Source organism: Aquarana catesbeiana, linkage group LG02, assembly GCF_042186555.1.
Source record: "Aquarana catesbeiana isolate 2022-GZ linkage group LG02, ASM4218655v1, whole genome shotgun sequence".
Taxonomy (NCBI): Eukaryota; Metazoa; Chordata; class Amphibia; order Anura; family Ranidae; genus Aquarana; species Aquarana catesbeiana.
Window position 1 is genome coordinate 335,480,248 of NC_133325.1, and position 13,507 is coordinate 335,493,754.

The following is a 13,507-nucleotide window of genomic DNA, read 5'->3' on the forward strand; positions in this document are numbered from 1 at the left end:
AGCAGTTTTTTGATAATTTTCTATTTTTATTTTATTTAAGGTTGGCGCAAAGTTTTCATATACATTCATAACCTAAATTCCATGTTCAGAGTGTCTATTTGAATTCCCAGGAATTCCAGAGAGATAGACAAATAGACCATCTCTTCTTGAGCTAACGGTACACCAAATTATTCACATCTATTAAAAAACATATTTAAAAATTTTAAGCATGAGGTGGAACCGGCTGAGCCTAAAAACAAAAAAATCATCTAAATAGTGAATCATGGAACTGGAACCTACCACTTTGCAGGTTACCCATTCCAAAAATGAAGCAAAAGACTCAATATAAAAACAAGATAGTGAGCAGCCCATAGGCAGACACTTGTCAAAATAAAGCTGACCTTTAAAGAAAAAACCTAGAGAATGAAAAGATTCAGGGGTTAATTGGTAAGAGCCTAAAAAGTGGCTTTTATGTCTGCTTTAGATAGTGAAGCGCCCTGACCCAAACTTCCCAGAATTGCCAAAGCATCCTCAAACGAAGCTAGGGACACTGAAGACAATTCTTCCAAAATTTGGTCATTGAGTGGGCTACCTGCTGGGTAAGATAAATAGTGGATCAAATGAAAAGCATTTGGTTCTTTTTGGGAATTATGCCCAATGGGGAAATCCTGAAGTCCTGGAATGGAGGGTTCGTAAAAGGGCCCTCCATTCTGCCTAAACTAATTTCATAAAAAAATTTTTTCTCAACAACACTGTCCATTTCCACTGTTGATGTTAATTTTTTTGGGATAATACACCCTTTCCCGGTGAACCTGGGTAACATAAAACCCGATGAGAAACCCTTAATTAGTAGCAGGGCCTTCTGTTTGGGAAAACCCGAAGCCAAGGTATTATTGCGTGTAGTATCACTGGTGTTTCCGCCTTTAGGAAAGGACTCTCTACCTGACTGGTTATTTGCAGATGACATCCTTTTAAAGCATTTTGAGATAGGGTGTGTTCCACCGCACAATGCGCATTCGTGCCTATATTTGCATGTTAGGCCACCTACATTGTGTATCATTAAAGTTGAAAAACACCCCTTTTTTGTAAGCTGAGGTGTGGGACAATTGATTTGATGATGCTGCTTGTCTGACAAATTGTGGTTGCTGGGGAAGAAAAAGATTTAACCATAATCCGACATTCTTTGTACCCTAGAGTAAGGACGGGTGGACTGCCATTTTCTGTCGAAAAGATTAGTCGTAAGCAAACCAAGCAACGCCTCCAAAGTTTTTATATGCTTCAAAGACTATGTCTAAATGTTGAAAAAGACCGGAACTTTTTTTCTGGCTGTTTTTCACATAAAACACTAGCCAAGATGCAGAAAGCCTGTAACCAACTGTTAAAAGATTTGGTTACAGGCCTTCTCCTATCCGTCCATTTTCTCATCCTTACCACTAAGCTTGTGTATAAATTCTTTGGATGAGGGGAGTAAGGACAATAAAACCCAAAATTCCCCCCCGCCAAATTTTTTCTTTAATAGCGACATTAAGGTGACAAAATGCATGGCAAAGATTCTTTTCTATGCGTCTCTGGTACATTCTGGTGCTTAGCCCTATTCTCATTGGCAGAAGAAGAGACCTGTGTGCTTAATACATTAGGATTTGTGCAATTAGCATTTTCGCTACTAGATGGCACCCACACTGAAGCCACAGAATCTTCTAATGTAAATGGAATAGAGCTGCTTAGACTAGATTTCTCCACAGGCAAAGAAACATCGCTAACTAAACTATCTTTAACAATGCTAAGCTCTCTTACTGTCCTCACTAGAACAGAAGAAAATATTTCCAATAATTAAGGGGAGAATTCACCAACCCCAGCAGAGGAAAGTCCAGCCTGATTTCTTGATTGACAGATCACTGGGATGGGACTTCCTGTCAGCTGCTGTCCGTGCTTTTGAGGGGCTTGCTGTGAAGAAACTGGTCCTCTGGTGTGCTGTCTTTCTCCGGCGCCCCTTGTTTTCCAACTTCAAAGGGGCTTTCCTCCTGGACAGCGGCTCCCCCGGCTTGCTGCCAGTTGTACCGTGTTTAGCAGAGACAGTGGGAGGCAGTGAGGGGGAGCATATTCTGCCTTTACAGTGCCTCCTCTTCACCGGCCCCCAGCCGAACGGGAAGTGACACGCAGGACCTCCTGGTGAAATGGATCTTCCCTCTGGGTCAGCCGCTCCTCTTCCTCTGGATACTCCGATGGGGTCCAATCTTCTATGTGCAATGGCGGGGAAGCCTCTCTGATGACGGGCGCAGCTGCAGTGGTAGTGGCAGCAGAGCCAGCGGAGATGATGGTGGCATACGAGGGGACAGACATCCCAGGGGTGCTGCCGGTTCTTCCACCCGGTTCTTGACCCGATGCCTTTGGCAGATCCAGGCATCTTCACATTCAATCAACTGCTTCTTCACTGGCTCGCATGATCAGCTGCCTCAGGAGGGACATCTTCTTCAGCCACAGTAAGCGCTGTTTGCTCAATGAAGCAAGCTCCTAGAACACCATAGCTTGTACTTACTGGAGCCACTGAACCTCAGGGGCTCGAAACCCCCTTTTTATTTCTAATTCTTCCTGCTCTTTTCCCGACCTGCCTGGATACTGGATCACCTGATCTACCTAGGAAAAGGTGACCAATAGAGCACCTTCCTGCTCTTTTCTCAAACTGCCTGGATACTAGGTGACCAATGGCACACCTTCCCACATTTTCTAAGTTAAGGGAATACTTGAAACTCCATTTAACGTAATCCCATGAGGGAAGAGGGGGTTAGAAACTGTTTTCCCCCTTTTCCCTTCATTCTAATAATCAGCTGCCACTCAATTAGTTAAATAGATATTCTTGCCATATTCGCACAGTGAATGTAATTATGACCATTAAATGATTTTATGTGCTAAATTACTCAGAAATTACTTCAGAATGCATTGACATATGGGGATGATTTACTAAAACTGGAGAGTGCAAAATCCGGTGCGGCTCTGCCTAGAAATCAATCAGCTTCCAGGTTTTTTTTTTTTTGTCAAAGCTTAATTGAACAAACAGAAGTTAGAAACTGATTGGCTACCATGCACAACTGCACAAAATTTTGAACTCTCCAGTTTTCCAGTTTTAGAAAATAAACCCCTTTGTGTCTTAAAGTAAACATATGTTTGTTTATGCAAGTTAACTTTAATGCATTCAACACATACTCAATTTTCTTCACTCCTCACCAGTCTGTACAGCCTATGAGATTGAAAAAAATTGTTGTACATCTGGGTATAAGAGTGGTGCTTAGTGATTGGACCACTGTCACATGTGCTCCTCAGCCCTTCGTAGGCTTTTCTATCATTGGAGATATTTTTACCTTTCTCTCACTCCCCTATTGCTCAAAAAAAAGCAAAAGTAAGGTAAAATTTGCAGAGGGGCAGGAATAAAGCAAAGCTCTTGTTTTAACCCCTTAACACCAACGCCTAACAGCCCTTTAAAGAGGTTTCTGATGCCGGGAAGTTGGGCGGAATTTTCTGAACATGTGACCACCATGTCACAGCAGTCACATGATTGGAAAGCTCCCAATCGCAAGTAAAGAACTAACTCGGTAACCATGCCGGGAGCGCGCAGGGCTTGCGCTCTTGACACAGCTCTGTTTACATTCTGGTAGCATATATGTGGTCACTCAGCGCTAAGGCCCACTCCCTGAGAGGCTGCATATATGCGTGCGGCCAGTGGGAATAGGTTAAGCTACTTGATATGCAACACCTGCACCTGGGCCTGTCTCGCTTAAGGGTAAAGGAAAAAAAGTAAACAGACTAATGTGAAAACAACACTGGTTCAAGTTCCTGTACATCATGCATGAATAAATAAGTCCCAGGGTAAGTTCATTTTCCCTAAATTACACTTTAATAAATTAGGTCTTATATCTAAAAACTCGCTGGAGAAGATAATGTTACAAACATTCTGTTACATGCTGCTAAATTATCATGGTTTTCCTTTTTGCTTTTTCTTTGTGTCTGACATTGCCAGTAGAACTATGTGGTGGTATACTGTTTCCAAGAATGTTTTGAGTTTCATATCAATTTTACAATTTTAATAAGGTTGATATTCACTCTATTTGTGTTGTATGACTTACCTCGCATTGGAAATCCCTGTTTTGGTTGGGGAAAATTTGGCTACATAAGGAAACGTTTCCTTGGGTTGTAGAGTAAATTTGTCATCACCAGTAACTCCATCACCATCCACCAGAACATGAAAATTTAGGACATCCATTGTTGGGTTTGTAATGGGAATGTTTATTCCAACTGTTTTCTGTAACAAAAAATAAAGAATTTCAGAAATTGTGACTGAAAATAGTTTTTTTATAATCCATTTATTGTTACTTTTTTTTTTTTTTGTTTATCTGTTATAGAAGTAGTAGAATGGTGTACCATGTTAGCCATTGATTATTGCAGGCAGTTTGAAGTTTAAGTCATACCCTTAATGGCTAAATTAAGTTAATAAAGTATGAGCAAAGTCGACCTTCCATTTCCATGTTTACTTCCTCTTATTACACTTTCTTTTATAGAGTGACAACACCCTGTCCCTTCCTCCCAATTGACCTGCTGCATTGTCAGTTGGGCTTCTTGTGGAGGCAAATAGCCCTTTAATCACATTACACAGGCATGATCTACTGTTGCCACTATCAAGAAACCCAGCCCTTAGAATTGCAATTCCACCATCGCTGGAGTGCATGCATGTAGACATGAAGTGGCCGCAAAGAGACTACAGGAGATCCGAAGCACTGATCAAAAAGAATGAAAAAAGATGAAACGTGTATTTTATTAAAAAAACATTTGTTTATGATACAAGTGATTAGCATCCTAACCATTATCTAGTTAAGCTTGGTTAGCTTTCCTGGATGTTTGCTGATCTCCCACCGCTCTCCTTACTGACACCTGTCATGGCATCCAGGAAAGACAGGTGAGACGGGGATACATGGTGGTGGTGGGGGGAATGATCAGGTGGGGAGCATGTTACTGTTTGTGTGGAAGCTTTATATCCTCCTGACTCACTGCTATATCAACCAGGATTCATTTTACAGGCTAGTTCTGCCACCAATGTAAACCTTACATTGGCAGCAAAAAGGTTAAAGAACAAATGCACCTTTCTTAATCAGTATTAGAATGAGCTTACTATACATATTAAATCAGCAATATAAATGACATACCTTTTTAACATAAACTAAGATTTTGCCATGGTCTGCCTAACTTAAAGCTGAATTCCAACTTTCTTTTCACTAGAACTGAATGGAATGATCAATCCCAGCATAGATTATACCTCTGTACCATGTTGCTCTGTTGTCTGCAGATCCCCTGATATTCTGCATTTAGTTTTGGCTTTGTGTCATGTGACACGCTGTATATCCTGCTGATAGACTCTCTGTCCCTTGTACAGCCACTTCCTGCAACAGCTAGAGTCTGTAACAAACCCCTCTATAGTCTTTCAGACTCTGCAACTTCCTTCTCAGTTCTGATGGTGCGTGGGATTGAATACATCCTATTAGCATTCAATCCCACCCTGTCACACCTACAGGAAGAATACAAACCTCCCAAGTCCCACCTTACAGATCACAGCATTATTCAAGAAGGAAACACCTTCATACACAGGCCGTTCTGAAAGCTAGCTGTGCTGCTGTTGGGCAGAATTAAATGGATCAGAATTAGAATTAAATTCTGCCCAGTTAAATATGCCTACCAGTGTAAACAGGGAGCATACCACCCCTCAGACCCCGCCCTCCCAGGGATCTGCTCTCTGTGAAGTGATTAATTTACATATGAAGGTAATACCTTCATAATAACCTTCCATAGCCCTTTCCTTTGTAGACCTGTAAGCCATTGTTCTTTGCAATGCTTCAGGACAGGAATGACGCAAGAGGAGGTATGACACATTTATACCTTTCACCACCCACACGAAGACCCAGAAACACCCACAGTAACCCTAGGACCCACCCACATCAACTCCCAGAACTGGTACAAGTGACTCCTATAGCCCTCACTGAAGCTATAGTGGCTCAAAGGATCATGGGACGTGTAGTATCAGGACTGGAAACGGAAGGAAACAGGAAGTCAGAGAACTTTGGAATTCAGCCAGGAGGAGGAGTGACATACCAGATACAGAAACCTGCTTTATACAGCTAAAGGAGGTAAGTTACACACAAACTGACAGTGGAGTTGTGACTCATGTACAAGAACAATATGTCTGTTGTTTTGGGGAGGAAAAGCTAGAGTTCTTTTTCAATCAGAACTAAAGGTAGAAAAGTGTACAATGCTGCATGTGCAGATCAGGGTACATTCCTGAGACGGTGCTGGGTGCTGGAATAAAAGAACGTATATGCATACCTGGCACCCAGAAGAAACTGAAGAGAGGATGCCAGACATTGGATCACTGGTGAGGAGGCTAAAATTCCTCTTTAATTCTTTAGCTAGAATCAATTAAAAAGGTGGTGGCTAACATCATCAATAAGTGACCATCCAGGTTTCGGAGGAGAAACGAGTACATGGGAAGTAGCATGATCTACAATTCCAATGTTAAAGGAACCCGAGGAATCTCTTAACCTTGCTTGTTTAGTGGTTATTGTCATCTTCCTCTGAGAGTGCATTGTCAGAGATGGATGTATCTCTCTTTTGTGGGCATTGATCAGGTTGAATGGTGTTCATATGAAAGCTGCTAAATCTTATCAGCGTGCATACCAATTGGCCAACAGGTGGGCAGGATGAACAGAGGGGGAGCGGGCATGAGTGAGTTTTGTCAGGTTTCATTGAATGCTGGAAAACAAGGAAGATTCTGACGGCTGCACTCCAGCAATCCACTTTATTTGGTATAAACCTTAAAACAAAATGACAGATGGAACAAGTACAGTGAGGGACAAGCAGATAGATGAGTCTTGCGCCTAAGGTCAGCGCTTAATCATTACCCCAGAGTAATGATTAAGTGCTGACTCCAGCGTGAAATGCATCTACATGCTTGTCCCCCACTGTACTTGCTCCAGCTGTCATTTGGTTTTAATGTTTCTACCAAATAAAGTGGATTGTTTGAGTGCAGCCTTCTGGATCTTCCTTGTTTTCCATTGTGCAGCACACTAACTGGGCTGGCACCTAACTTAAGGAGTTGCGCACTGTGTACTTGTTCCTCCACATGATGGTCAGTTAGTGATGATGTAGGCAGCCAGCAACATAGTTAAGTTAGGCAGACTATGGCAACATCTTTTATGTGCAAAAAGGAATAGCATACATATTGCTGAGTTAAAATGAAGCCACTAGCAACTGAAAATATTATTTATTTAATGAAACAGAATCTATAAATCAAATAATTACATTATTAAAAATAAAAAAAATGTCGTATGCAGACAGGTCTCAAAGCTATAATAAGCTGTAATCATAAAAACATAACAACCTAACATTGTGCACTTTGTATGTCGGAAAGTGACAAATGCTTATATATGAAAACTAGTCATGTAAGGCAAACTGTAATGTTGATGGATTTGTGTTGACTATATCAGCAGTTAGCCTGTTAACTGTCAACTTTGAAAAACCAGATCATTAGTTTTGGATTGGCATTTCAGCTTCATGCTTGTGCCCTGACTCATTCGGGACTGGTTATAAAATGACAATCCTGTCACAGACTGTTCATGAATAAAAGGAATACTCAAAGCAAGTGAGAGCCTCTGCATAGCTCAACATGATTTATAAATGCAGCAATCATCAGGATTCTGCAACCACTGGAGGCTAGGTATTGCGTTGCTGATTTACAATTGTTCATTCCTATAATTTACAATCCTTACTACATTTCATTATTTTGTGAAACACATATTCTTAACTACACTCCATGCATCTATGGGATGACAAAAAAATGCAAAAATCCATGTATAAAAGTGCAATAGCACATGGCAGCCAATTAGGATATGTCTTCATCAGTGGTTGACTTTATAAAACTCATATCTGGTCTCTCCAGGTTTCTGCACTATGCAAACTACTGTACACTTTGCACTACTTTAGTTTTAAAGAGGCTATCATGGCCATGTTGTTGTGAATTAGCATGATTTGACTTTGGGATCATATATCTAAATTGGCTGCTCATCAAAATCCCACTGTAATTTCGCAATCCTCACTTGCATTTTTAAAGTCTACGTGGACAGGGTACCATTAAGAAACAGCATTCTATTGCACCTGACTGGTCAAAGTTGTACACAGATAAAAAAAACTATTGTATTCCTCACTTCCTTACCAATATAAGTGGGCTGGTGCTTCCTTTCATATATTAAATGGAGCTGTGCATCCAGCAAGTATATGGTCTGCAGAACGGATGAACAGTGTGATTTTAAAAAAATGCGCTGTAGTGAAACTACAGATTTTGTGGTCAAAATTTTGCTAAAGCAGGCTGATCATGTTCTAAGCAAATGTTCCCTTAGCTTAGTGAATGTGGTGAATACCCATTGCAAGAAAAAAAAACAAAAAAACAGTATTGCTGTTTGCACATGATTAGACGTGAAAGTCAGCAGAGCTTCACCTCATTCACTGAGCTAAGAGAAAATTCTCTTACAAAAATAAAATTCTATTGTAAAGTAAACAGTGTATTAGCCTTTAGTTAAATCGACACCACAGAGATGCTTTGGTGATGTTTTATTTTAACTCCTATACAGAGTATATTACTTTATTTTGGAGAGAAGGTGGATGTAGGGTATTTCATTTATTACGTTTAGTGTTCATTGTGCTTTTTTTTTTTTTTTTTTTGTTTGTGATCCTTATTTGTGCACTCTGGCTTTAGTTTTTTTCTTTTTTATGTTATCTATTTTGCATTCTGTTATATCTTTCTGTGAAAAAAAAAAGTAAAATAATTAAGCTAATGAGGGGTCATTATTTGGCACAAGAACAGGTAAAAGATAATTAACAGCAGCTTCTGTAACCCCCAGGAGCCTTTCACAGTCCCTTGCACCCTTTAAAGCCACCTTAATTTTGCCTTACACAAAATATCACTGGAATCCCTAATTCTCAACCAAATTTCAGGGAGATTAAAACACTTTATTTTATTAAGTGCTAGCTTTCAGCACCACTAGGAAACATGTTGTACTACAGATACTGGGATTAAAGCAGTTGATGAAGCACACTATATATATACTGTAATGTCTATGCATCTGGAGAATTGATGGGTTCATTTTAAGTTTGAAACTGCAGCCCACAACATTTACAAAGGTAAAGAGTATTTTAAATTGGAAGATCATTTAAATCAACAGAAAAACATTGCAGATTGATTTGTGTCAACACATAAGACTGTAGTCCACAATAGCACACATCCTAGGGTGAAAATACTGCTCATTGATAGACACAGCATTGTTACCCTAGGGCAGGAAGTCCTTTTCTGGCAGGATCAAGAAGAATAAATTAAAGAAGTTGTAAATCCCTAAAATTAAAAATAACAAAGCATATTCTTCTATAGTGTGTACTTGCCTCAGTCTATAGCACTTAGTGTGGTTCCAGTCTGCTCTTTCCCTTCCCTGCCATCTGCATGAATCACTTCTGCCAGTTTTTCCTGACACCAGGCAATCCTGGTAGACGGTCCCACCCCACCTCCAGCACACAGCAGGTGACTGGCTGACCCAGCTGTGCATGTTTCCCTATGAGACTGTGTAAAGGGTGGTGTATCCATTACCCCACTCAGGTCTCAAATTACATTCAGTCTCTCATTCACTCTCTGTTCTGTGCTGTGCAGTATGTGACACCAGATACCTGGCCCCTGCAAGCTGAGAAATAACCTTTGATCTGAACAGCCCTGAAGAAGAGAAGGCTGGAGATGAACATGAATAGTTAGTGTATGCAAGAGGATTTTTTTCATCACTGTGTCTATTATGAGGCTAGTCACTTTAGTTGGCTTATATAAGGGTTTATTATCACTTTAAGGATACTAATGCCTGCAAAGAAAAAAAATATTTCACATGTGAAGGAGGGTAAACTACCACTCAGTTTTGGATTTAAAAACCTTCTATTCAACTCTCAAACATCTACCAAAAAGTCAAATAAAAGTTTTGGATGGGCTGAACTTTTAACAGCTTAACCATTTCCAGACTGTCGCACGCCGATATATGTCCTAACTTTGAAGAGGGATATCTTTGTTATGGCAGCAGCTAGCTGCCATAATCCTGGTATCCACTTCTTCGGCGGGCGGTCTGGTTTCCGATAATAGTGGTCTCTGGGGCGGATTTTTGACCCCAGATCCTGTCATGCTTTATTTCTATTACAAGGGATGTTTGCATTCCTTGTAATAGGAATAAAAGAGACACTTTAAAAAAAAAAAAAAAAAGAACAGTGTAAAAATAAAAAATACAAACGTAAAATAAATAAGAAAAAAAAAAAAATTAAATGCTCCCCATCCCGCCGAGCTTGCGTGCAGAAACGCATATGTGAGTAGCGGCGGCATATGAAAACGGTATTCAAACCACACATGTGAGGTATCGCCATGATCGGTAGAGCAAGAGCAATAATTCTAACACTAGACCTCCTCTGTTACCCAAAACATGCAACCTATAGAATTTTTTAAATGTCGCCATGGAGATTTTTAAGGGCAAAAGTTTGTCACCATTCCACGAGCGGGTGCAATTTTGAAGCGTGACATGGTGGGTATCAATTTACTCATTATCAGTAACATTATCTTTCACAGTATAAAAAAATTGGGCTAACTTTACTGTTGTCTTATTTTTTAATTCAATTTATTTTTTCCAAAAAAAGTGCGCTTGTAAGACCACTGCGCAAATACGGTGTGACAGAAAGTATTGCAACGACCGCCATTTTATTCTCTAAGGTGTTAGAAAAAAATGTATAATGTTTGGGGGTTCTTAGTAATTTTCTAGCAAAAAAACTGTTTTTAACTCGTAAACAACAAATCTCAGAAAGAGGTTCGGTCCTAAACCTCTTGCTTACTGGGCACTTAAACCCCCCTCCTGCCCAGACCAATTTTTACCTTTTAGCGCTGTCACACTTTGAATGACAATTGCACGGCCATGCTGCACTGTACTCAAATGAAATTTTTATCATTTTTTTCACACAAATGGAGTTTTCTTTTGGTGGTATTTAATCACCACTTGGGTTTTTATTTTTTGCTAAACAAACAAAAAAGGCAGACATGTTTGAAAAAAAAAACGTTTCATAGTTTGTTATAAAATTTTGCAAAAGGGTAATTTTTCTCCTTCATTGATATTCGCTGATGAGGCTGCACTGATGGGCACTGATGGGCTGCACTGATGAGCACTGATAAGGCAACACTGATGGGCACTGATAAGACGGCACTGATGGGCACTGATGGGTGGCACTGATGAGTGGCACTGATGGACACTGGTAGGTGGCACTGATGGGCACTGGAAGGTGGTATTGATAGGCAGCACTGGTGATGAGGCACCGATTGGTGACATTTATAGGTGGCACTGTGGGCACTGATAGGTGACACTGTGGGCACTGATGGGTGACACTGTGGGCACTGATGGGTGGCGCTGGAGTGCACTGGTAGGTGGCACAGGCGGGCACAGAAACCTCCGCAGAGGCTCTCCACGATCGGGACTGATGTCCCTCTCACAGCCGCCGGTGATCAGCTTTTTTTTACTCCTCACGCTACCGGCTCTGTTTACATCATTGGCTGACAGCTGGTCACATGGTAAGGGGTCAGGATCGGCCCCTTACTCCGATCTGTGATCATGTGATCAGCCGAGTCCCATAGACTCGCTGATCACAGAGCGCTCTGTGCGCGCCCTGCAGGGGGCGTGCAGGCCGCTCGAGCATGGGAGGACATCTATGGACACAATCCCGGCAAATTAGGTCTGCACTGTAGCCGTCTTTTGGCTAGAGCATGGACAGGAGGTGGTTAAGTGGTTAAGGACCACCCCACGTACATATACTGTGGCAGGGCGGCCCTTAATCGCAAAATAACGTAACTAAGTGATTTTACTCTTCGGGTCTGGGACGCATGCTGCCAGCGACCCGCTCCCACTGTGATTGGACACAGTGGGACCCGATGTCCCCTGGGAACCCGGCGATTATTCAGAGAGAGGCAGAATGGCGGTCTGCCTATGTAAACAAGGCAGATTGCTGTTCTGCTAGTAAGGAAGACAGAGATTTTGTGTTTCTGCTAAGCAGGATCTCTGGCTTCCTACAGTTAAACCATCCCTCACACAGTAAGAAAACACTCCCAGGGAACACAGTTAACCCTTTGATCGCCCCTGACATTAACCCCTTCCCTTCCAGTGTCATTAGTACAGTAACAGTTCATTTTTTTAGCACTGATCACTGTATTGGTGTCACACGCTCCCCAAAAAGTGTCACTTAGTGTCAGATTTGTCTGCCGCAATGTCACAATCCCACTAAAAATTGCTGATCGCTGTTATTACTAGTAAAAAAAAAATCCCATAAATATATCCCATGGTTTGTAGATGCTAGAACTTTTGCGCAAACCAATCAATATACTCTTATTGGTGTGTTCTTTTTACCAAAAAACATGTAGCAGAATACATATTGGCCTAAATTGATGAAGAAATTTGATTTTTTACATTTTTTTATTGGATGTGTGGTGAGGTGGTGATTGGTGAGGTGATACCATCAAAAGAAAGCTCTATTTATGGGGGGTCGATTGCCAATTTGCCAGGGGGTCGCAAATGCTGGCCGAGACGGACCCAAAGTTACTGTGTTACGCAAAGTCTGTCCGTCTCGGCCAGCGAGTTGCCACTTCCGGGAGAGGAGAGACCGCACGGAAGTGACGTTCCGTCACCGCCATCTTGGTACTCTCATCCGCAGTAAGGCTACACTTAGAAGTCGGTAAGCGGACATCTTTTTACACTCACCGAAGTCCGCTTGCTGAGGACAAGTCTACCAAGATAGTGGCGACAAAACGTCACTTCTGGTTAACACAAACGACTTGCTGATTCTGACGGAACACCAGTGACTTTGGTAAGTCAGAGATACTAATTAATAAAAGCATTTTTGTACATCAAATGCAGCCACTGTGCCATCAAACGCCGCCACTGTGCCATCAAACGCCGCCACTGTGCCATCAAACGATCAATGGGGTCACGGCACTAGAAAGGTTGAGAACCACTGATTTATGGGAAAAAAAAGGACATCAATTTTATTTGAGTACAGTGCCGCATGACCACGCAATTGTCAGTTAATGCAACGTATTGCAGTATCGCAAAAAATGGCCTGGACAAGAAAGGACCTTCTAGAGCTGAAGTGGTTAGAGTAAAAAGCAAACAAATGAAAAGCAAACCAAAAGCATAACAATTACTGGGTGATCCTTTTTAATAAGAGTTTATTGATACTTTAAGGATCCATACACACAAATATTGTATTGGCAATACATCCTGCAGTTTTCTTTGTTTGCTCTAGGTGAACTGCAGAGCTGAAAAGCGCAACAAGAACTGGATATTTTGTGGACTATGGGGATAATTTCAGATCACAGTGTTATATCTTGCAGACTTCAAACACAAATAAACCCAAGCCTTGGCAGGAAAGAGCAGCCGCAGGTGAA

At 41.3% G+C, this 13,507-nt stretch overlaps 1 protein-coding gene across 2 annotated transcripts in view; it reads right to left on the reverse strand.

Moving 5' to 3' along the window:
• The window catches only part of CFAP47 (cilia and flagella associated protein 47), a 769,322-nt gene that overhangs the window by 235,899 nt on the left and 519,916 nt on the right, over positions 1-13,507 (reverse strand). For both annotated transcript variants that reach the window (XM_073614843.1, XM_073614844.1), the window contains exon 53: positions 4,098-4,273. In XM_073614843.1, the coding sequence (XP_073470944.1) occupies positions 4,098-4,273 (176 nt within the window). The remainder of the gene's footprint in view (positions 1-4,097; positions 4,274-13,507) is intronic.